Source organism: Stegodyphus dumicola, chromosome 1, assembly GCF_044657685.1.
Source record: "Stegodyphus dumicola isolate Sdum_Otavi_A_Nest chromosome 1, ASM4465768v1".
NCBI lineage: Eukaryota > Metazoa > Arthropoda > Arachnida > Araneae > Eresidae > Stegodyphus > Stegodyphus dumicola.
Genome location: NC_140768.1, coordinates 274162560 through 274188689, shown reverse-complemented (window position 1 = coordinate 274188689; position 26130 = coordinate 274162560). Strand labels below are relative to the sequence as shown.

General features: G+C 30.9%; 1 protein-coding gene across 4 annotated transcripts in view; it reads left to right on the top strand.

Moving 5' to 3' along the window:
- Positions 1-26130, top strand: part of LOC118190867 (folliculin-interacting protein 2-like) — a 214283-nt gene that overhangs the window by 117102 nt on the left and 71051 nt on the right. For all 4 annotated transcript variants that reach the window (XM_085807052.1, XM_085807045.1, XM_085807058.1 and 1 more), the window contains 11 exons: positions 3252-3495; positions 4375-4475; positions 8088-8153; positions 8264-8355; positions 9510-9581; positions 9669-9850; positions 11662-11747; positions 11884-12004; positions 18441-18610; positions 20818-20938; positions 25217-25269. In XM_085807052.1, coding sequence (XP_085663178.1) covers positions 3252-3495; positions 4375-4475; positions 8088-8153; positions 8264-8355; positions 9510-9581; positions 9669-9850; positions 11662-11747; positions 11884-12004; positions 18441-18610; positions 20818-20938; positions 25217-25269 — 1308 coding nt within the window. Of the gene's footprint in view, positions 1-3251; positions 3496-4374; positions 4476-8087; positions 8154-8263; positions 8356-9509; positions 9582-9668; positions 9851-11661; positions 11748-11883; positions 12005-18440; positions 18611-20817; positions 20939-25216; positions 25270-26130 lie in introns of those variants that run through there.

Genomic DNA, 26130 nt, shown 5'->3' with positions numbered 1-26130 from the left:
AGTCAGTTTCCCTTACAAAGACTTCCACGAAGGCATAGGCAGATAGCCATCGAGTGTTTTGCCATAATTAAATAAACCAAATTTCTCCTATCCCTCCCCCCGTGCGCTCATGTGAATGTTCTGAAAGCTGAGCCGAATATTTCCTTTCAGTTGCGGTCTCTCTCTCGGAGATTTGATTAACCGGGTCAAAAGATCGTTAATATTAGATATCGTTTTTTTTTTTTTTATTATTATAAACCATACCAAATGAATCTTAAATGCGTTGTGAGGGAATACATTACTCACCGTCTGTTAAAAATTTCCTTTTTTGCTTAGAATACACGTCCAGATTTGCATCTAAATCGCGTTTGTGATAAATTTATGAATTTGCTGGAGAATCACGGAATTGGCATGTATAGTAAGTACCCAAGGGTTATTTGAAGTCTATAATAGTCTTCAAATAACCCAAGGGTTAGTTGAAGTCTACCCAAGGGTTATTTGAAGTCTATGTGGTTTGTGGAATTGTGTAAAACTGCTTAATTTGATTGAATTGAGCAATTTTATGAAAATAAGATTTTATTTATTTTAGTTAGATATCTGAAAATTAATACAGATTTATGATCCAGACTGCTTGTTTCAAATTTAGGTTTTTGATCCAGATCATGTAAATGTGAATATATCGCTCGTATATATGTCATGAAGGAAAATTTTAATCAGGATTATCCATGTCATAGTTGAAAACATTGTAAAATTTGTATGGTAAAATTTGTTAAGTTTTTTTTTTAATATTTTATCTGTTGAATAACATCAACTTTTTGTTTTAAGCTTTTGTTAATGAGTGTACTGATTTTCTCAGAGCGTTTAAAAGGTCGTCATTGAAGTAAAGGTAGGGTAATCCATGTCAAAGCGTACTGCAATGAAACTACCAAATAAAAATCAGCACCAGGAGATGTGAAGTCTGTATGCATTGCAGAGGTATAGCGATAAAAAAATGTCAGAGGGCCGATTAAGTTTTTGCTGTTTAAAAAACATTTGCAGAAAATAAGCCGAGGTTAATGGGTTAGTAAACACTGTTGAATTTAATGCTGTTGCAGCCATCTCTAAAGCGATACAAGCTGAATTCTTATTCTTTTTTTCTCCAATTTTTTAAATTTTGTTTGATCAGGATGTCTTTTTAAGTAATATGCTTTTAAATAATCTAGTTTAAATATAACTTTTCTGGATAGATATTTTCAGATTTTGTTTCGCACCATAGAATTTAGGTTGTATAGTCATTTGGTTCTTTTCAATTAAAGAATTTGTGTACAGTGTAAAGATAGAAACATAAAGTTTTTAAAGTCTTTTTTATTGTGCAAGAAACTAATTTGAAAACATGAATCTGGGTACCTCCGTTAATAATAAAAGCCCCTAGAAACCAATTTAAGGTACTTTCTGATTATCTGCATCTCCCTGAAAAGTATTCCCGAGGCAACGCACTATGTCGTCAAAATAAAATGCATTTATATGACAACCCAGTTATGCGCGCTGATTTCCGCCTTCAAATTATGTGTCATTAGTGTTTATTTTTGTTTTATTTAATGTTTTTTTGGGGGGCGAAGGCGTAAGGAATCGTAATGAGCCTGTGGAGTTTGGGATGATGAAAAGGAAAGCGCTTAATATTTAAAAAATAGGGGTGTTTTTGCTCAATGGGTGTACAACTTCATAGAATACAAAAACTCGCATTCTGTGAAGTTGTACTTCGTAAGCAATCGAATTTTGCGGATCAAAATTTTTGCGCTGATGCCGAATTTGTGGAATTCCCTGATGTTTTGTAGAGCGAAAACAGACCGCTGTGTACGTGGGTAGAACAATAGCGTGCGCAATGCTAAATTTGTGCAGTTCTGTTTTTTTTTTTTTTTTTTTTAAAAAGCGAACACGGATCGCTGTTAACGTTGGGAAAGTAACAGTGAAAAAAAAATTATAGAACTGTTTCTTCAGAAAGGTGTAATATGAATGTTTGTTTTCTTTTTAAATTTCATTGATTCATTCACTGTTATGGAATTCTTAATGTTTTTTTTCACAATGGTTGCCAATGGTAGTAGCTTGCCGAAAAATTAGTCGTCGCCTCGTTGCTGACGTTTTGGAGTTGGGTGACGATAATTAGAAAGTACCCTATTTAATTACTGAATGGCATGTGTTAACATTAGGGTATGAATGGTTTTATGAGAACGTATTAATAGACATTTTCCTATAATAAAGTTAATTTTAAGCTTCTAAAAATTAGTGAGCAATGTGAAAATATTGACAAGCTTTAATCATTGCATCATATTTTAACTTGAAGTGAATTCTTTCATGTATATTTTAAATGAATGTTTTCATAATTATTCCATTTTTATTGCTGTTTTTCTAAAATTTCCCATACTTTATTTATTTACTTAAAGCCTGGATATTCTATTTAAATAATATAACATAATATTTAAAAATAATAAAACATGATTTTCTTTTATTTAAAGGAAGGTGATCAAGATATTGCTCGTTATTGTTCTATGTATTCAAACTTGGAAATTGGTACACTAAAATAGAAATCATGTACTTGAAAAAAAATTTCTCAAATGTTAAAATCCGAATATAAATTGAAGTGTATTTCTTTTTTCGGTTTTCCCAAAGCGCTGTTAAAGGTGCAAGGTGTAACATTCATTCAAGGTCCTACCGAGAATCCCCCCCCTTGTTTTTATGAAGGAACCACAGGATTAGGATTGATTGTAGAATAATTTTAAGGCCTCTTAAGTCAATTGGCCTAAGGTTCTACTTCTGGTAAGCCTAATCGGTTATCAAAACTTAGTCCAAATATTGCCACTAGTAATTATGTGGTAATCTTTGAATCCCAGAGAGGAACTATAGTTAATTCCTGATAAATTAAATTACCGGCTGTTTTGAGTTTTGGTAATTTTTTTCATGTCTTGTCATTTAGCCAGTTTTCATTAAAAAGTTGTCGAAGGCCTCCCTTCTGATGAAGATAACCCTTAAGAGTTTTGCTACGGTATTGCTTACTTATGTGTGGTGTCAACTATTATTTGATATTTGTGGAAGTCACATAAATGTGCAGCAGCATTTGTGTGACTGAAAATGATGCTTTAATTGATGCTACTAGTCTTAAAACAACTACCAAATTACAGGATACATTTCGTCATTGAAATATGTGGTGTTAAATGTGTCAGTGTGTTTCTTTTAATAATACTGAAATTGTTTTTTAATATATTTTTATAGTACTAAATGGGATATTTTTTAAACAGGGTTAAAGCTTCAGAATTTGACAGTTCAAAGCAAGTTCGGATATTACTTTTTCGAGAGCTCAATGGACAAGATCGGAGATTACTGTTTGATTCTAAAGCAGTCCGGAAAAAAGACCCATCAGCATCGCCAGGTGGTAAATTTGAAAAGCCATCTGTGCATCTCAGATCAAGAAAGAATCAAGAAAGCAGTATTGAAAAGTCTTTTAAGTTAAATGACAGCCAAAGCAAAGATTTCATTTATGAAGTAAGACTTTTATTAATTCATGTTACATGAATTGCTTTTAAATTTTCTTTCTTCCTCCTTCCCTTTTTTATTTAAATTTTTGTCCTTTTTTTTACTTCCTGGAACGAAGTAAAGAAAGTAATGCAATTTCGAAAAATCTGGCAAATGTTATTTCATAGGAACATTGTTAGATGAAAAGAAAACTAGAAAATTGTTAATCATGAAACTGGTTTAAATCTTTATATGCTTTATTAATTATTATTTTTAAAAATTTTTAAAATAATATGTTGTGAAAACTGCATTTTAAATAATCTGAAATGAGTATAAAATTTTTAAGTGTTTTTTTTTTTTTTTTTTTTTTTTTTTTTTTTTTTTTTTTGTGCTGTTATTTTATTCATAACTGTAATTTTGACTTCAGAAGTTGTGGATAATTTTAATGACATTTATGAAATTTGTAAATCGATATCTTGTTTATCTCTTATTAGTTTTTATTATATGTTATTTCTTTCAGTCTTTTTTTTTTTTTTTTTTAAATAACTTGAATTGCATAGTTCTAGAGTAGAAACAAACTATATAATTGCATTTTCAATGGTTCCTACCCCCTTAAAAAAAACCTCTCTCTGTGTTTCCTTTATGTATTTTTTAGGTATAGACCTATTATTGTACTAGTCTCAAGCTACTAACTTAGTTATTCATTAAAATTTTATGTGTGTTTGTTTTTAAATAGTTTTAAACTTTGATACAAGTGCTTGAAATTTTTAGATGGATAAATTATTAATAAATTTTTAAATGAGTTATTTTAAATAGCATTTAATATTTTAAAATGGAAAACTTTTAATTACGTATATTATTAGTATATATATCATATTTAATATTTTCAATTTGCTCAATTTTTTATAGTGGCAGAAATCCAGTTCTGATGAACAGATGCTGAGAGAAATGATCTTTGGATCAGTGTCTATATCTTATCAGGGTACCACTCTCAAGGTTCATACAATCAGGTAAACATATATTTCAGAAATGTTCTAAATTGTTTTGTAGAATACCAAATAAACAAAATTGACTTTTTTTTACTCTAAGATTTTTTTAAATAATTCTAAAAACTTAAAAATGCATGCTACTTAACATATTAGTGCAGTCACCTCAGCAGAAGCTGCCAGATATGTAGATTACATTGTGGCAGACTGTGGCAGCAATGCTTATTAACTTCTTCAGAAAACCATGCACTTATTATTTTTTTAATGCATGCTCTTTGTTCCATCTGAAGTTCCAACATTTTTTATAGAAAAACTAGCTCTTTTTTTGAATGGGATGACTCTCTTTAAAAATATGCATTTGTGGAATTTACCTACAAGAGAAGAAGCAGTGATAAAACTTCTGCAGGAATACAGTTTTTTACCACAAAATTGAAATTACCATGAACAAATTCTTTTTTCGATTCTTTTATTTTATAGTTTTGTTTAGAATGTATAGTTGGACTGTGAAACTGAAACACTTCTCAGACACAAAATTCCAAATTTCAAACTTAGCCGTCATTTCTGATTCTGTGAATGATGTAAAATTGTATTAACAGCAATCTGAGTGGGAAATTGAAATTCTAGCAGTACTAAAGGTACTGGCATCAAATATTGTAAATTATTTGATTAAAGGGCATAAATGGTGGATTTACTAGAATCCTAAAGAAAGCAAATCATTTTATGTCCGTGTGGCACCTGAAGCAAATCGTTTTATGTCTGTGTGGCACCTGAAATGTCTCGGGAATCACAGTTAAAGGATTTTGTCTAATCAAAGTTATTGCTGAAGTAAGAGAAACTTATTGTAGAAAGAGGTCAGAGTGTTAGCCAAGAAACATAAAATAGTGACTACTTGAATTATGGTAGAACTTATTCTCGTAAACTTTCTCATTTGTACCAAAAGAGCCAGATAGTAGCTTCAGAGATTAATTTTCATGACTAAGCAACTATGGTAAAGTAGTGCAGAGTTGTCAGTTCTCCTGATTTCGGACCGTACTCCTGTCAACGTGATTTACAACATGTTTCTCTCAGGTGTCTTAGTTTTAAAATTTTTTGAGATTTTTATGTAGCTTGGCTTATGTGAACCAAAAAATTGAGAACTGAAAGCACTTGGTTTTTCTCTAGATTATATATAAGAAAAAATCAAAGTCATTTCATCAGTGAGACATTATTGTGTGGTTTTGCTTTGTGAATGAGAGCATATGTGTTTAAAATCACTGTGTTCCAGTTCTCCAATGAACATCGAGTGCCACCATATGCCATCTGGCATATATTAGCCAGTGAGCACAAAGCAAGATTGAGGCTGTTATTTCATTTGTTGTGATTCGTGGTGTGTCGGTCACTTTAATGAAATAGTTTAAGAAATTGTGATCTTTTATCTTAGTTATGTCTGCAAGTAAAATACTCATGTACTTAACATAAATCATATGCAGGTGACTTTCTTTCTATTATGAAGAAAATTATGAAGTTTCTTCCTTAATAAAAATAAAATCTGCCGCTGAATACTGAAATGCAATTATAAAGTAGCATTTTTAAAATTTGCTAAAGTTCTTAGATAGTGGCAAGTCTATTCAAGAATTTTTGAAATATTTTAGCATAAAATCTACTGTGTGGAGCATAGGAAGATCGTGGAAGGATGTGTCACCTGATACTTTAAAAAATGCTCGGCATATTTTTATGGTGAAGATGATGAGCATAAATTTGAAGATTTTCAGGTATCGCAAACCAAAAGTAAAATTTTCCACTTAATGGATTTTATAAAGAAATGTGGAGAAACAGTAATAAATGAAGATGATAAAAAAGTTTTTCATTGCAATGACAATGCCCCAATCATTAATAAATTAATGGATGGCAAAATCTATAGTTCTAGTTCTAGATCCAGAAAATACTGGTACCGATAGTGAAGAAAGAGACAGAGAAGTTACTAAAATGAAAAAATTTTGATTGACAAGTTAGTCGGAATTCTCGACATAGGAATTACAGGACTTAAACTATGGAACTTTGTAACTGAACAAGAAATTATGTCCGCCTTGAATTGAAGAGAAAGTTCTAGCATAAAAAATAAAGCAACTTAACCTACATTGAAAGAACATTTAAAAAAGTAAACAAATAAGTATTAAGCTTTTTTGTAAATTTTGATACCTTTTAGATCATAAATGCTTCATTATTTCATAAATCACAATTTCATATTTTTAGTATTGTAATCTCTACATGCCATCTTACTAGATTTAAACGGATGATCTAATATCCGGAAAAATCCCAAATCTGTAATCGCTGAAGTCCCGATGAGTCTGGATCTCTGACTTTGTACTGTATTAAACAGTAGATGCAGATGTTTGTTTCATTGTCCAGCCCCTACTCCTTAATATATATTTGTATCAGCTACTGCATTAACATGCAAGGGCTGGGCAATTTGTAATTGGAGTTGTTTTATGCGTGCAAGGAAGTCCTTTATAGTGTCAATAATTTCTTGCCAGTGTATAGTATTCCAATATAAAGTAGCTCACAACAGTCTTATTAAAAGAAGTTTTTAAGAATTTTTCTTTTTGACGGTGAATACTGTCCTCCTTTAAAATTACTCATCTTCAAAATTAAAATAAGCAGAGAATTTTCTTATATTTGGACAATATTTACCTGTCTAAGCGATTATTATTATTTTTGTAATTAAATCACTGCATGAAGTAATACAGCTTGCAGTAAATTCTTTGCTGTGTGATTTGAAAATTGGTAAAACTTAAAAGATGTCATGAGATCATTTCTGGTTATCGGAATTGAGAGAAGTGATAGAATGTGGTTTAAAGTTCCATTATGCTGGCAAAAATATATTATGTCTGTCTTGTAGAGTTTGAAAGATCCTGCTTCATGGAATGACTAAAGTAGCTTCATTGTGATGATTTGTGGTACACATTATGGGCAAGATATACAGATTTGTGGAGAAGTAGGTATGCTTGCAAATGGAAGGTACCATGATATGTCAGTAGCAGTGTTGAAAAAAAATCTCGAAGAAAAGATCTCTGTTCCTGAAATCTGCTATATGGGTCAGAACTGTAGTGATCCAGAATATTTCAAATGTTGTGAAGTCACTGTCTGTCCTTTCGTCCACCATTATTATTCATATCTGACTGCATAAAATTCTCTTGGTATTGTTCACCCTTTCTATGGTCTTTCACCAATTCTATCCCATTATCAAGAATGTTTACATAGATGCCAAGAAAAGTTTCCCTCCAAGCAAAATTATATTACATTATATTCAATGATAAATCAAATTTATTTATAAACATAATTACGGATGTATCTATAAATGGTGGCAGATTGTTAAAAGAAATCACATAAGACGTTTGCTAATGTCGTAGTGTAAGTAGACAATTGATTGTTTTTGTATTTAACTTGCTGTTGCCTATACAGACTTGAATTTTTTTTTTTTTTTTTTTTTTAAATTTATCTATCAGATTATATTGGAATTTATGAAGTTTCAAAAATATTCGTTGCACACCTTTGAATTGCTCAGCAATTTGATTCATACTTAGACAGCCTTTGTATAGATGCTGTTTTGTTGAGTATTATATACATAAATTAAGTTATAATTATTTATTTTTACAGATCTCCATCACAAATAATGCTTAGTGTTGTTTTTCCTGCACCACCAGTAACTACATTTCGTATTGGGTTAGTAATTATACTTTTATTTTAGCATACTTTTCTTATATAATTTTTATGGTTATAGTGTCAAAGAATTTATATAGCATATTGAAATACTGTGTTTTGCAATAATTTAGGGAACAAGAAAATGAGGAATCTGGAAATTGGAATTCATCTGTTGGAGAAATCAATATAAATAAATCATCGGAGAAGTTAGAAACACATTTGGGTATGCTTTTCAACTTATTATATGCTTATATGGCTTTGTTTGTATGTTTATTATAGTTTTCAGTTTTGTTAAAAGCTTATAAATTTTTTTAATGATAATAAGGATTACAGGAATTTTGCTTAAGATTCTTTTTACCTTTCTTATTTCTTGAGAAAAGAAATTTTACAGCATATTCCTTGAGAATTTTCCAAAACACAAAACTAGTGATGGTTAGCTAGGGAGAAGTAAGTCTGTAGAAGGTAGATGTGGGAGGGGGGTGTCGTTTAAAAAACCGTAATTGCATTATAAGTCTTTTTTTTTTTTTTCCCTTCTTCTGCACATGATTTGACATTTGTGGTAGGGAATGCACCTTTTCTCTGTTTACTGTTGCTGTCAATTTTTGATGCAGAAAAGGGGCCACCTTTGTGCATTTGAGTTGTAAAATATACTTATTCGTAATGGCTAGGCCTTATGTTTAAACTTGAAAATTTCTTTTACTGTTGATTAAGGCCATCTTTGAATAACAAAGTAAGCTAGAATAAATGAAGTATGGTAATCAAAAACAGTAAGTTTTGAAATAAGATGCCTATATCACTTACGGAAAAATTACACCACAAAAAAAGCTAACCTTCTGTAATGACATGCAGACAAAACTGTATAATGGTATTAATGTTTCTTTCTTTTTTTATTTTGATCATAATTAAGAAATGCATGAAAAGTCTTTTGGGAAGAAAAGCTTTCAAATGCTTGTGTAATGGCTAAACAAGGAACTATTTATTTAAAAAAAATAAAACTGCCTCTAAAAGTATTCCGCAGGTTGAAGATTTTTAACACATTTCATTTAAGTAGTACATGCTATTAAACTATTTGACCAGTTACTTGAAAAGAATGTGTGATTTTTATGCATATTAATTATTTTTTGAATAAGTAAATTTCATAAAATATTACTTAAATCTGTGGATTATATTATAAAATTTGTGTATTAAATAAAAATTTGTAGGATGTAATAGAGTAATTTCCCAGAAAGTTGAGCTATTCAAAAGATTTTTAACCATTATGTTAAATTTTTATTTGTTTGAACAAATTAATTTTTTTAAATGGCTTCAAAATTTAAATATTTAAATTTGATCTTTCATTTTATCGTAACCATTGATTTCTGAATTATTCAATTTTAGCTCACAGTGTGCCTGTCAATGTACCTAGTCGTTTATCGGGTCATTTTGATGAATCCAGAGATAGTGATTCAGGTACCGAAAAATATCTCTACTTGTATTATCCTTATGTTGATAAAGTGTATTAAGGAATGAGAGTATATTCTTATCAAAATTTTTCAGATTCCCTCCAATCACATGAAGGTTATAATAGTCTTCCTACTACTCATCTTACTCCTGAAACATCTACAGCTTGTCTTCCACGTTCCAGTAGTTATAACAGTTTGCAGCGGCGCTTGCTAAGGAATAAGGCAACCAGCATTGAGCTTGGTTTACAGAAACCTGATGATGGTACAAATGAAGAAGTATGCATATAGTTGTTTCATTTACATTTTTGCTAATATACCATATTTGATATTACATTATCTTACAAATGATAGGCTTGCATTATAATTTCATAACACTGTTAGGAAAAAAATTAATAACTTTATTATACTGTATTGTGTAGTAATATAAAACGGTACTTTTCGACTTGCTTGAGAATATTGTACCTGGAAAATGTATTTTGCGTAACCTGTTTTATTTTAAAATGTAAAGATAAGTTTTTGCTTATTTCTTATTTTTTGTGTTAAAAAGTATATTTAGTTTTACATGAGAACATACAACGATTAAAGCTTATTCAATATATCATTGGTTATGTATGAGTTTGTACTTGTCTGTACAAGACCTTTCTTTTTTTGGGGGGGTGGGTAAGCTTTATTCTATAGAAAATGCAATGTCACTTAATATCTGAGTCTGTTTTACATTGAAGGTAATACAGTCAAAAGTCGTTAATCTGGACTCGGCGATTCCGGATTATCGATTTTTCCGGATTATAGATCATCAGTTTAAATCTGGTAAGATGGCATGCAGAAATTACAAAATTAAAAATATGAAACCGTAATTTATGAAATAAAGAACAATTATGATCTAAAGGGTATCAAAATTTACAAAAAGAAAAAGCTTAATATTTATTTGTTTACTTTATTAAACATTTCTTTCAATGTAAGTTGCTTCGTTTCATGTGATAATACTTTCTCTTTAATTCTATTAAACAGACATAATTTCTTGTTTAGTTACAAAGTTCTGCTGTTCAAGTCCTATAATTGCTGTGTTGAGAATACCGACTAATTTGTCAATGGAAATGTTTTCGTTTTCAATAACCTCTGGGTCACTTTCTTCACTATCGGAAGTGAATTATAATGACGAGGAACTTGATTTAAATCATATCAAAGACAGAGTACATCGAGATGAAATACTACATTTAGTAAGGAATTATAAGCCAAATAAAATAAAAACATCTGCCCTGAAGATAAGGATAGTGCTGACAGATCAACTTCCAATCTGTGGTGTGAAATTGGTAAACAGATTTTGGATTTCAAAACATACTTTTGTAGATACAAATTACATATTAGTAAATATATATCGGAAATTCTATTTGACATAATCGAAAGTTCAAGCTTACTTTTATGAAATTGCTCTAACAGTCTGCAAAAAATAATAAGCGGGATCCAATTCGTAGATTAAGGAACAATGCAATCTGCAACATTAACTGAATTAGATAATTTTAGCTTACCTCCGTTACACATTACACGCGCATGCGCACAAACATATTCGCAGCCGTAAATGTCTTACGCGCACTCGTAAACGCATGCATGTGCAGAAAGTTTGTAGCTTTGAGGTCCGGATTATAGATCATTCTGGATTATGGGTGTCCAAATTAACGACTTTTGACTGTATATAATACTAATTCTTCTATTATTGTCCAGTGTTTTGCAGCAGTTTTTTTTTTAAATATTTATTTACTTATTATTTTTGCATGATTACTTTATTTTTATTCTGTTTGAATTATGTAATTGGTATTTTGTATGTTGCAGAAAAGAATATTGCTTTTCTATTAGAAATTTACTGTTGAAATTACATGGTAAATCCTAAGCATGCAATAGGAACCTGATTCTTTCACATCAGCCTAATATGATAATGTTATGTTGCTTCGTCACTCCCCCTTTATTCCTATTAGTAATTATAAATCTTAAGAGTGATGAAAAAATATCTTCTTTATTTCTTGCGAGTTGCCTATATTTGCGACATTATTTGTTCAATTGAAGTCCATTGAAATACTTGTTCCTCTTTCTAGTATCCAAGAAGCTCTGGCCAAAAACGGGTAAAACTTGGCTTGTCAGTTGTTATTAACTTGAATGAAAATGACAAACAAGAAGAAAAGTAAGTTTTAGGAAGCTCAGTTTTTAACGTGTCCTTAATATTTTCATAATAAAAAAAGTTGATTTTATGCAAAATACTGATGAATAAATTATAAAAAATCTTACTGTATACTTTTATAAATGATTTTTTATTTTAGGCACTTCAGTCACTTTCTTTTTTCTCACATATCTTTAATTGAAGGCCATTTAATGAGTTTAAAGGATACTGTAGTTAAAGCTTATTTGAATAGGCGAAGCTTTGTTCACTTGATGTTTGAAGTAAGTTACTAATGTTATTTCTTTCAAATACTATATGTGTTGTAGTTTGGGTTTTAGTGTAGCAAAGCTGTATTTATTTAATGGTAGTCATATTTAAATGATATGTTAGCAATAATGAAAAAGGGACTTCACTGCTAAAGATTAGAATAATTATTTTTTTTGGAGGGGGAAGAAAAAATGTTGATGAGGCAATCAAATTTATTTGAATCTTAATCATATTTAAATCAAAAGTTTATGTCAGAGGAGCAGACCAGAAAGTGAATTTTGGATTTTATATCTTAAAATGAATTTTTAATTTGTTTTACTTTTGTTTTTGGTAGGGAATATTATGATTGAATAATAGCATATTATAATATATTTGTAAGTAAAACCATTAACCCCTTCGCGCCGACTGTCACGTCTATGTGCCAGCAACGAACACACTCATCTACCGGCCGACACGCAGGTATGCCAGAGCATTTTCCCGTTTACTACCGACTGTCACGTATTTGTACCAGTACCCTGCAACGTTTTAGAAACTATAATTTCTGCCACAAGATGGCACTGTATGTCCATATGGTTTCAGATACATGTACATTAGACCTTCTACTCGAAATGAGAGAAGCATGACTCACATACACGTGTTTTTGATTATATATACAAACGGGGAACTAAATGTTTCCGAATGGCGTGATTTATGACGTCTATTTATATCGCACTTTATTCACACGTGGTAGTTGTTTATTGTAAGTAGAAATTTTATATGCGCTAAAGCGTCGAGTATTTTGGTTTACAGTTCAGTTTTTAGAAAATAATTAGATCTTGTTAGACATGAATTCTTTCTGTTTTTACCATTGCAATGTCGAAGCGTCGAAAATGTTTAACAGAGCACGAAATAGCAGAAATGATGCAAAATATTTCAGATATTGATTCTGAAATTCTGATATTCTGATATTGATTCTGAAAGATTAACTGAAAAACATTTTCCAAAACTTTGTTCAGAAGAGACTGATAAGAAAATGAGACAACGATGCTTCGTTTGTTCACATTCCCGGAAAAATCCTCCAAAACGGCAAATGAGTTATTACGAGTTGAAGGAATGTAATGTAGGACTGTGTGTAGATCCCTGTTTTCAAATTTTTCATATGAAAAGAGAATTTTAAGTAATATATTTAGTTTTCAGATGTATAATGTTAAAAGTCATAAAATGGTGAGTAATTAAAATAAAATGTGTAAAATATGCATTTAAACAAGAAATAAGGTAATTAAAGGATATATATATATAAATATCTATAAAGCATAAGCCGTTTAAATACTCTATAGAGCATTATTAAACAATGCGTTGATACTTCGGAAATTTCATGGATTTAGGCTTAGTAGCAAAAATGCCCCAGGCCCTGGAAAGACGCTCGCGTAAGGCACTGCCGGCCTCCGCGAGAAGCACGCGTTTTCGCTACCCGCATCGAAGGGGTTAATGAGGTAAGGCAGGTACAGCATCTCAGGACATGTGGCGCATGTCTAAAAATTTGAAATGGTGTGAAAAAAATTACTTTTTTTTTTTTTAACTCAGTCATATCATAAAATCCTATAATTTCTTTAAATATACAGTTTGCATTGCATTATCAAATTTATTTAGAATTGGAAATCCCCAAAAGAACAAATTGCACATTGCTGTGTATGTATTTCATCAATGATGGTAGTATGCTATCCGTTGCATGCTACCATCATTGATGAAAAACATATTTTGCTAGGACAAAGGGAACACTTTATCTATCTCTAATCAAACCTGCCTCAGCATAGTATTCAAGTAGGAAGAAGTGAGTGTTTGTTGTTTAGCACTGAATTTAATGTAATTTATATTACATTTTAGGGATTAGTATTATGAAAACTGAGTTTTTTTGCTTCCAAGTTTATACTTAAAGTTGTTTAGTTTTGTTTAATTAAAGTAGGCTTATTGTGAAGATGTTTCTTCTTATTTCTTGGCTTCTTCTTACCTGATAAATAAACATGGACTATTTAATTGAAGCATCTTTTTTTTGAAGCATAGCTGAAGATGAAACAGAGGTTTTAAAGGACTTAATTCAACCTGTATTTGATTTTGATCATGCTGAAAAAATAAAAATTATTTTAAAATGATAAAACTAATGAACATGTGTAGTAAATATAAAGTACAAGACATACTCAAACTAAATAATGTCAAAAAATAGTTAATAGTTTATGATCTTAAAGAAAGATCATTATGACCATTTTCTAAGTTACTACTTTAACAAGTTCATTGTGTTATATGCATCTATTTTAAGACGTGAAAAATTTCATTGATATCAAGACTTTAATGCAGCAGGTGTCCTTATTGGGTCCTTGTCTATCTTTTGAGTGAAATCATAGTTCTAGCCAGAGTGCACCTAAACTTATTAGACGAATTCTGTTGTACGCCTGAATTGCAGTATTAATAAAGAATATTGTTAACAGAAAACATTAATACCATATTTTATTTAACAATTAGTAAAATTGATATTCATATTAGAAGCAGAGTAAATGACTGTGGGAAGTCCAAAATGTGTGGGAATGTGGGGTTCAGCAGCTGAGAAAGAAAATTTGCCTTGTAAAAATATGAACTCAAAATGAAATTTTTATTGTCTATATTCATTTGATTTGAATGTGTTTAAATGGATTAGGAGCCAAAATAAAAATATGCGTATATTTCAATGTAAAGAAAAGTATTTTTCATTCCATGGAGCTATAAGTACATTTTTGTTTTCCCTCTGAGCAAAAATATTTATTTTCGTTTCATCATCTCCTTGGACAGTACAGCGATTAGTGGAGACTGACTGCTAGTTTGAATGTCATTCAAGAATTATTTGTGTTCTTATGGTTTCTTGCTAGCATATAATACACCATCCCTAGTGGTGTGTTCTTGGTGATGAGATGGCTGTACACCATTCCTAGTGGTGTATTCTGTATAACATTCTTGGTGATGAGATGGCTGTATAACTGATTGGCTCAGCTGTTCTCAACGGGTGTTTGAGAAGCATGTGTATGGCTATTTGAGGAAAACAAAAAGTGAATGAAAACCTACCTTTTATTTTATGTATCATGTCTTATTATTATTAACTTCCCTTTCATTCCTTTAATTATTTTACTTAATGTTTTTGAATTTATGCTAATTTATTATTCGTTTACTCTTTTTAATTTAATTTTTGGTATTTTAACACATTATTTACTTAATTATTATTAACTTAATTTATTAATATTTTCATCCTTTATAATTTATTTTAATTATTTATTGCTTTATCTATTATCTTCATTTATTTTTCATTTCTGTTCCTATCGGCATTCTGTATATATATTTTTCTATTTCTAATTTTAGAAGTTAAGTCCTGGTTGTAGTGTTAGAATAAGTTTAGAGCTTTTCATATATGAGCGATAAAAAAAAAAGATGTTTAATAATTTAAGCAATGAAAATATCTGTAAAGGTACATTAATAAAAGCAATAAAATATTAAGTCGATTCATAAATTACATACATGTCTTCATAAAATTAGAGCTACCATAATTAGCCTTCTGATTACACAAACAGATAAGGTACATAAAATCGATAAATTAAGTGGAAATTGTAGTCTAATTTAGCATATTTCTTATTGCTTGAACTAAAGGATTTTATAAATTGGAATTAAAAAATCATATGAAATACCATATAAATCCAAAAATACGGTTTCAGGTCACAAAAGGCCAATGCACAAAAGAGGAAAAAAAATTTCCTTCCAAACAAAATGTATATTGAGAAATGCAAAACCCAATTATCTGTGTTGTGAAACTGTAATATATCCAAGAAAACAAGCAAAAAGCTTGATTCTAATAATAAATTAATCTGCAAACTTTTGTGAGTGCAGGGAAATTTTGCTCTTCAAATTTCAATTTATCTGAAACATATCCAACATCTGCAACATATCCACATTTGTAATATCTTACAAGTTATTTGAATTGAATGTTCTCTGTTCTGCTATCAAGATTCAAAATGAACTTTTGCATAAGTTTATGCCATCTGTAAATGCCATATGTATTCGTAACATAATAAGTGAAATTCGGAAGAGTGAGTCACTGATTTTGCCAATGTCAGCATTAACTTTACCAGTTTTCAACTTTTATCTGGTGCTAGGATAAATTAGTGAATTATTGTGTGATATGCATAATCAATCGAGAAAAATTTAATTATGACTCTAGAATAGCGGTTCTCAACCTTTTGACTAAGGCGTACTATCTAAACAAAAATTGAAAACCTTTAGTACCACCACCACAAAGTACTACAGTCAAAAGTCATTAATCCGGACTCATCGGGACTTCGGCGATTCCGGATTATCGATTTTTCCGGATTATAGATCATCAGTTTAAATCTGGTAAGATGGCACGCAGAAATTAAAAAATTAAAAATATGCAACCGTAATTTATGAAATAAAGAACAATTATGATCTAATGGGAATCAAAATTTACAAAAAAAAAAAAAAAAAAAAAAAAAAGCTTAATATTTATTTGTTTACTTTATTAAACATTTCTTTCAATGTAAGTTGTTTAAGTTTTTCATTTGATGTGATAATACTTTCTGTTTAATTCTATAAACAGACATAATTTCTTGTTCAGTTACAAAGTTCCGCTGTTCAAGTCCAATAATTGTTGTGTCGAGAATGCCGACTAATTTTTCAATCAATTTTTTCATTTTCAATAACCTCTGTGTCACTTTCTTCACTATCGGAAGCAAATTATAATGAAGAGGAATTTGATTTAAATCATATCAAAGACAGAGTACATTGAGATGAAATACTACATTTAGTGAGGAATTATAAGCCAAAAAAATAAACACATAGACCCTGAAGATAAGGATAGTGCTGACAGATCAACTTCCAATTTATTGCGTGGCGCGACAACTTGATCTGAGCAAATTTCCATATCACCATTTCAGACCTTAAATGTGATACATTTTAAATTTTGATTGCATGCATTTCATTATTTTACATACTGTGCAATATTTAACTGTTTATTAATGTTTAAATATTATAGGCACCTTTTGAATAAATGTAATTCTAAATTACATTCTAAATATTTTTTTAAAATAAATTTGGTGTTCATGTTGATCCTTCCTTCCTTCAGCTTTGATTATATGATATAATAATCATTACGTGAAACACATCATTAATAATAATGAAATAATCATTATCTTCATTAGATGTCACTATGATGTGTTGTAATGTAATTATCCAGCTTCTTGTGATAACAGAAGACATTATTACATATGTGAAAGGTCAGTGATGCATATTGAGAATTTGCACCAACAACATTTTGAACAAAAGAGTTCTGTAGCTCGCGTTCTACTGAACTAATTGTCAAAATTTAATTTGCGTTTTCCATGTGTCGAAAGTGCGACTTGGGATTTAAATTTCTCAATAAATTTTTTGCTAAATATTTTGTTACATTTTCTTCAGTTTGCGCCAAGAATAATTCACTTGGCGAAATTTATAGCAACCCAGTTTACTTTCCCCCTTTTTTTTTTTTTTTTTTTCTCATTGTACGCAAGTGAGAAAAAAGGTCACTGTTCATACTTTCAAATAATTTTAATAAAATATGTAAACCACATTTGCCATTATTATCGCTTACAATGAATATGTGAAACCTTCAAAATGTAAATTCACGTATATCTTAGGAAAGTTTGAATTAAAAAGAAACTTTATTTTTTGCAGGTATGCTTAGAAATACATCTACTTTAACCACTTGCACCAAAAAGACATGCCACGCACATCGAGATGGTTTTTGTCTCAAACTGCGATCGACGTGAACACCACATCGATAGGCATTTATCACAAAAATGAAAAAAACATGGTGCACACGTCGCCTAACAACAAGATTGTTTATTTCTCGAGTTACAGCTCTGGATTGCACTCGCAGATGTGAAGCGGCGTAAATGAGACACTTTACCGCTTGTTATATTGTAGCGCACGGCACCACAACCATGAAGTTTAGTCGTAGCGCAAGTGGTTAAGATGATGATAAAAATTTTATAGGTTATTATTCAAAATGTTTTCTGAAAAATTTATAAAAATCATTTAAAAATACAAATTTTAAAAATAAATCATAAAAAGTAGGTGGATTTTGTTTGGAATTACGCTGGGTGGAATAAAATGTGCATGCGTAATAAATAATGTTTTGTGGTTTTGAGGTCTGGATTTTGGATCATTCTGGATATTGGAGGTCTGGATCTCGGACTTTATATTGTAGATTGCGAAAATTTTCATTAATGTAATACTTTATTATTTTTGTGGCTTCTTTTAATTGATATGCATAATGTGAATTGAGGTAATTTTATCTAAATTACAGATGAGAAAATACTGTATTCTTTCCTTTTTTTGCTTCTGCACTGTTCAAAAATATGTACTTTGTAAATAGTTTGTTAAGTCTTTTTCATTTTACAGGGTTCTAGACAGTTTCAGCAAGCATTAAATGATTTATATACTGCTCCCCGACTTCAAAATCCTGAGTGGTTAACAATAATTTCTTCTCCAAACCATCGCCATTTGAGTTATTCATTTTTAGAAAAATTTTCTGCAATTTTGAAGCAATATGACAAGAAGGAAACACATTTGTAAGCTGTTTATAGTTTAATACTTTTATTAATGTATTTGATGTTATGTCAGGTTAAAGAATAGATTTTTTGATTTAAAATATTGTTGATACAAGACTTGAAGGTAAATTAATTGTAGCTTATTATTTATTTAAAATTTGTACTCTCAAGTTAATTTTTTCATTTGATTCTGTTTTGAAAAAAGAAAATACCTGATTCTAAGACTGAGAGTAAAATGAAATTTTTAAAAAAAGTGAGGTAGATTAATAATTTTGTTGAAAAATAATGAATCTTCAAACATCAGTTTCTTCAGGTGAAATTCTGCTTTACATAAAATGCATAAAAAATTAAAAATCCAAGATCAGAATTTGAATAATTACTTATCATAGTGTATAAAGACAAGGTCATCAAATTGAGAGAAGACACACCAAGAAGAAAGTTCAATTGAAAGTATAATAGTGATAATGAATTGATATTGTATGAAACTTTGTGGACTGAATATCAAATTTTGCATGTACAAGTGAAACTGAGAGAGGCTGTATCTCGGTACATAAGTACTGTTACTCAGTGTAGATAAAATTATGAGAGTACTGATACGGGAGCATTCACTGAATTTAGTTTAGTGGCACATACGTATATTTTAAATTATTTTGAGTGGTTGTCGTCTTGACCTTTTGATGGCAAGGAGGAGCGTAGTGTATTACGATAGAGTGATTGTGAAAGTGCAAAACAACATTGCATCATATTGGTTTTCAGCATTTAACATTAGAATACGAAATATTAGTTCCAAAATATCAATTGTATTCAGGGTATTTGAAAAATGGTGAACACATGCCAAACACCATTTATGAAAAGACTTGTGCAAGATCAATATTTAAGGAAATAAAGCTTGTAGCCACTTTATAACAATATATATATAATTGAAGTATAGCTTAAAGTAAAGATTATTGTAATGAGAAGGTATAACACATGCAAAGAAAGTGGAAGATTTTGTTCTAAACAGCAAATTCACTTCTAAGTAGGGAACTACTTCCCATCCCATTTTCTTCAATATTGGTTCTAGATCTTTCAGTTACAAATTGTCTCAAAATAGAGTAAAATACTTTATAAAACAATTTGGAACATTATTGGTTGGAGTATTTTATAAATAACAAATCTGTCTCTATGTTTCCAAGAAAGCAAAAATTCCAATTAATAGAATTTTAAACATCTTTTAATAAATTTAGGCAAAAAAATTCTGTACCTTTACATTCAAAATTTGCTGATATTCGAAAATAAATTTATTGAGCTTGTTCATCTTCCAATACCTATTAGTGAAGCAGTTCACACTTTTTTAATTTCATTTGAGGAGCAGCTGCAAAGCAAAAGTTGTTTATTTTGGTAATTAGTTGGCTTTTGTTGGATTAAACAGCACTTTTTAAATTTATACCTGACTTCATGAAAATATTGATTATGTCTCTTGGAATTATAGTATTGTAAAAGATGGAATTTTTTATAAAACCATAAATAATTTACTAATTAGAATTTTTATCACTGTAAAGACTAAAAAAATTAGGTTTTATTTTTAGCAAAGTTTTCCATTGTTGAAATTATTCATAAAAGTCTTTAAATTATTTTGAGAAATACCATTTATGAAAAGACTTGTGTAAGATCAATATTTAAGGAAATAAAGCTTGTAGCCACTTTATAACAATATATATATATAATTGAAGTATAGCTTAAAGTAAAGATTATTGTAATGAGAAGGTATAACGCATGCAAAGAAAGTGCAAGATTTTGTTCTAAACAACTTCTACTTCCCATCTATGTCATCATCTTCCCATCTATGTCATATGAACTACTTCCCATCTATGTCATCCAGCCATTAGATTTTTCTTCTTTACCATATAACAGTACTTACATTGTAAAATGTTCTTTGAATTTATGATGGTGACTTCATTAGTAACTGTATAAATGAAGCTGTTGACTTCAGGTACTTCACCTTAAATTAATTTCTTCACAGCTGTATAGACTGGCTGCATGTGATTTCTGTGTAGCTTGGTAAGCTTGTATACCTTAAAAGAATTTTGCCATTCAGTGCATTAGGGAACATAAATTTTATTCCTGTGCTGTTCTTGATATTTTCATAATGTGGAGTAATTTCGACCTTTTTGTGCTGCTTTTGAAATGCTATATGTGTAATTATTTTTTTAATTGTTATTCTTAATACCTTAACTGTTTCTTTCCAGTTTTGTGAGCACCATATTGACCGCTGTACTTACGTATCATCTTGCATGGGTACCTTCTGTTATTCCTACCGATTCTAAAATCCAGTCAACTCAAACTAGCCATAAATATACACCTTTCTGGGTAAATATTCATTGATCTTATTCTTTTTTCTTCCTGCCTTTTTATTCTGTGGACGTGTATTATTAGTGGAACAATTTTTTAAAATATAATTGTTTCTGTGTTGTAATATTGATAGTATTGGAACAATTTTCATTATTACATTTAGAAATCTTATTGTAAGATAAGATAAAGGATGTTCTGTTTTGCTCAGTATATTAAATAAGGCACAGTGCAAGTGCCTTATTTAATATGCTGATCAAAATTCTTTATTTTTTTAGAATGGAAAGTATTTGTACATATTTATAAATGTTGTGATTTATGAATAAAAAATAATGTTTGGCATATGTCTTCTATAACTTGTTCTGAAGCATAGCAGTCTCGTGATGAAATTAATAATAAGTTATCTTATATCTGCATATGTGGTAACTAAATTTCTAAGTTCTTGCAGTGTTTGTGCTTTATTTGCTTAAACCTTGTGATTTGAGAAACCCCTAAGCGAAAGTAGTCACAAGGTGCAAGTCTGCATGATGATGCTTTAAACTTCTGGTCACTGATTGACTGAGAACTAGTCTTGGAATTCCTCATGGAGCAGAGCAGTAGTCTAATGGGAGGAATAGCAGGTAGCACCATCTTTTTCCTTGCAAATGTGACCACAAAAATGTGTTAATCTTATTGTGATATTATTCCCAGTTAATATGTGATGGATACAGGTTAAAGTGAGGCCAGCACCTGTGCATCCATCTAGGCATGTTAGGCCATGCTAACTGCTAAGCTTCTGCCCCAAATGGAATTCCAAGAGAGTCCGATTGCCTCCCACCTCTCTTCCCCTACCGTCAATCTCTCAAGAAGCTCATTATATATTTTGAGTGCTCTTTTACACATAGACATTGTACACTTATCAACATCCAAGTCTTCTCTAGAATTCGAACCTGGTCCTTCAGTACAGCAATCAAGGACATTAACCTCCATGCCATCTAGTCAACCATTAACTGCAGTAGAATTTTCATCCTTGCCGTAACACCTCAAACCAAAATACAGGAAAATGTTATCTCAACCCTGGGTGTGTTATGTATGAAACAACCTTAAATTCATTCTATGGTGTGAATGTACTACCTATGACTCCATAGATAGAACATTTACTTATTATTTTTTGTTGGCAGTGGATGTAGCTGTATGTCTGCTGTAGTGAAATTTATGCAGTCCTTTGCAATGTTTTTTATTTTTGGTATTTTGTTTAGGAATGAGATCAGGTGTTGAGCAATATAATGGTTCTTTTTTTGGGTCAGTTAATGTAAATAAACACAGCTGCCTTTTTTAGGGGGAATATAGGGGATAGTGAAGGGGTTTTTGAGGGGGAATATAGGGGATAGTGGTTCTATCATTTTAGAGGTTTATTTGTTCCTCATATATTTTTTTTTCCCCTAAGATGGATACTTTATATGGGAGATATACTGAAGTGACAAAAGTTATGGGATAGCAATATGCAAATATACAGATGTCAGTAGTATCGCGTAGAAAATGTATAAATGCGAAGTGCTTTGGCAGGGCTTTCATTTGTGTTCAAGTTATTCATGTTAAGAGGCTTTGACGTGATTACGGCCACACGACGAGAATTAACAGACTTTGAAAGCGGAATGGTAGTTGGAGCTAGACGCATGGGTCATTCCATTTCGGATATCATTACGGAATTCAACATTCCGAGATCCACAGTGTCAAGAGTGTGCCGAGAGTATCTAATTTCAGGCATAACGTCCCACCATGGACAGCACAGTGGCCGACCACCTGCACTTAACGACCGAGACCAGCGACGTCTGCATAGAGTTGTCAATGTTCACAGACAAGCAACACTGCGTCAAATAACCGCAGAAATCAATGTGGGATGTACAAGCGACGTGTCTGATAGGACAGTGCGGCGAAATTTGTCTTCCTTGGGCTATGCCAGCAGAAGACCAACTCGAGTGCCTTTACTGACAGCACGACATCGCCTGCAGCGACTCTTGTGGGCTCGTGAGCATATCGGTTGGTCCCTAAACGAATGGAAAACCGTGGCTTGGTCAGATGAGTCACAATTTCAGTTGGTAAGAGCTGATGGTAGGGTTCGAGTGTGGCGCAGACCCCATGAAGCCATGGACCCAAGTTGTCAACAAGGCACTGTTCAAGCTGGTGGTGGTTCCATAATGGTCTGGGCTGTTTTTACATGGCATGGACTCGGTCCTCTGGTGCAACTGAACTGATCATTGACTGGAAATGGATACCTTCAACTACTTGGAGATCACTTACAGCCATTCATGGACTTCACGTACTCAAACAACGGTGGGATTTTTATGGATGACAATGCGCCATGTCACCGGGCCACAATTGTTCACGATTGGTTAGAAGAACATTCTGGACAATTCCAGTGAATCATCTGACCACCTAGATCGCCCGATATGAATCCCATCGAACATTTATGGGACATCATCGAGAGGTCAGTTGGTGCCTAAAACCCTGCACTGTCAACACTTTCACAATTATGGATGTCTATAGAGGCAGCATGGCTCAATATTCCTGGATGGAACTTCCAACGACTTGTTGAGTCCATGCCATGTCGAGTTGCTACACTTCGCCAGGCAAAAGGAGGACCAACAAAATATTATGAGGTATCCCATGATTTTTGTCACTTCAGTGTATATTTATTAGAGGCAAGTCAAAAATTATACATGGTGGGTTTTTATAAGAGATTTTTAATAATTTTTATTTTTATTAATGTGTTAAGTAAAATCTGCTGTTTGAGTATTTTTCCATATATATTTATTTTGAGGTAAATCAAAAATTATGCTACTCTAGAATTGATTATTTTATAAAATTTTTAAGGAAAATATAAAGTTTTAAAATTAATTCTAATAATTATATGGTGCTCCTCTCATATTGTAGCAAAAATTGGAACAATTGGACCACAAATTTAACATGTGTGAATTTTTTTGAAAAGTTATGCTTAGCAGCATGAATTGTTATCCCCTACAAGGCAGCATGTGGGATTGAGGTGTCCATCCCAAATTGATTAAATAATTCCGTCTCTTAAAAATTATTATTTCCATCTTTTAAAAAAGACAAAAAGAGGTGTGAGCTCTTGCTGTGTGGATGTGAACACTCTCCATGCCAGACATATATACCAAACAGTAATATTCTATGCTGCATAATTAGTCACCAGTTGATGTAGTTGTATTTTTCTCACGTGTCTCATGAAAGTTTGCACCAACATGAAAGTGGACTCAAACTTTTTTTTTTTTTTTAAATCACTTCTTGGTAGTGATGTTTTCCATTGCATTTACAGTTGTGTTGTTTCTAGAACCTGCTGTGGAAAATGCAAGTTTGTTCCAGGGTGTAACTTTTTGATAATGTTTCAAATCCACTTCAAGTTGCAGCACTGTTGGCAAAAATGTCTTTATGGCACATGAAGTGAAAGACAATTGTATTAAAGGATGACTTATGGTAACTGCAGAAAGTATTGCCATTTGCTTTATATGTTAGAAAAGTTTGAACATGCATGATAAGTGCTTATTACTTTTTTCAGAGATAGATGTGCAATATATGAATTTAAATGGCAAACCTCATACATGCAGTATTGGATAGTTTTTCATTCCTATAGTGCATTAAACAGTGTTAACTGTTTTATTGCATTGTGCACATTATTCTGATAATATGGCTCTGCATTACGTGAAAGTTTTGATCAAAGATTTTTCTTTAGTGCAATAATTTGGTACACTTGGGAATTTGATGAAACAGGTGAAAATTTGAGCTGATGCATTACACAAAAGTCTCGCAGTTTTCCTTCAGTTAAATAATTCAGTACTCATGGGAAGTCCTCATGTATTGAATAATCATTTTTATTATAGTATAATCAGTGGATAAGAATTTTAAAGTGTTAAGACATTTGTTATGCAATTAATGTTTTGGTTAGAATTTGCATTTTACATTGATCATTTCTGTAAATGTATCGATATAGATTTTTTCATTTATTTTATTGATATAAAAAGTGTAAGTAAATATCAAAGCATATTTGCTGCAGCGTGTTCTAAACATTTTGTTAGTTTTTTAAGAACTTGCTCGATATATGCAAGCATAGGAAGAGTACGTGTTATATCTATACACATGTTTCATATTTATTTGTATTAATTTAGGTGTCTAATTAATTCTTGCATATATTACATTCTCATTAATATTTTCCAATTTCAATAAAAGTAAGGAAAACTGAGCATATATGAATATATAAGATCTCTTTTAAGACTACTCTTGAAATAACATTCTGCACCATTTTAGGTGGATCTATTAGCAAAATCAAGGCCTTATAATCCACATTGGGTTCAATTAAGGTAAGTGTATGATTTCTTTGGATTCTGTGGCAAAATTTACTTTAAGGTTATGATGAGTTGTAATATTTCAAGTAAGATTATCATTTAGTCATAAAGTAGTGACTAAACATATCCGAAAACATTTTTCACATCTTTTTGATTTGTTACAAAAAGGACATGCATAATGAACTAAATGTAAAAGAAATAAAAAGTAAAACTGTATTATATTATTTCCATTGGCATTTGTTAAATGTTTTGACTGTATGCTTTATTGGTCATCCTATGAATAATGCAGATATTTTTTTGTTTTGTTTTTTCTTGTTTTTTTTTTTTTTTTTTTTTTTTTTTTTGTGTGTGTGTGTGTGTGTGTGTTTTGTATTTCTGAAATTGAAGAATGCAGTACTTTACAGTTATTGCATTAATTGTACAATGTATATGTATTATTAGAATTGACAAAGCATTTTAAGAAATTATGTGTTATGTGTCATTGTCACTTGTGAATTTAAGAGAAAATTTGTTATCATGGGTGTCAGAAGAGTATTTAAGTTAGTTATTTGGAATTTTTAAAAGCTGTTAGAGAAGTTTCTGAATTGAGTCATTTAGTTCCATGAGAATTGCTGGATGTTAACTTGAAACAGTGAACAGAATTTCTCATCTCATTAAGTTAGTGAAGATAAAACCATTTTTTTTTAACTAAATGAGTCTGTAGTGATGAAAAGTGGATCCTTTGATCAAAAGATGGGGGAAAAATGGAAGTTTTTTAATGCGAGCTTTTATTTAAAATGGATAAAGTAATTAATGTACTAAAAATTATCATATCATTTAAATGAAATTAAATAATTGTATATGAAATTCACATACAATTTTATATCATAAATAATA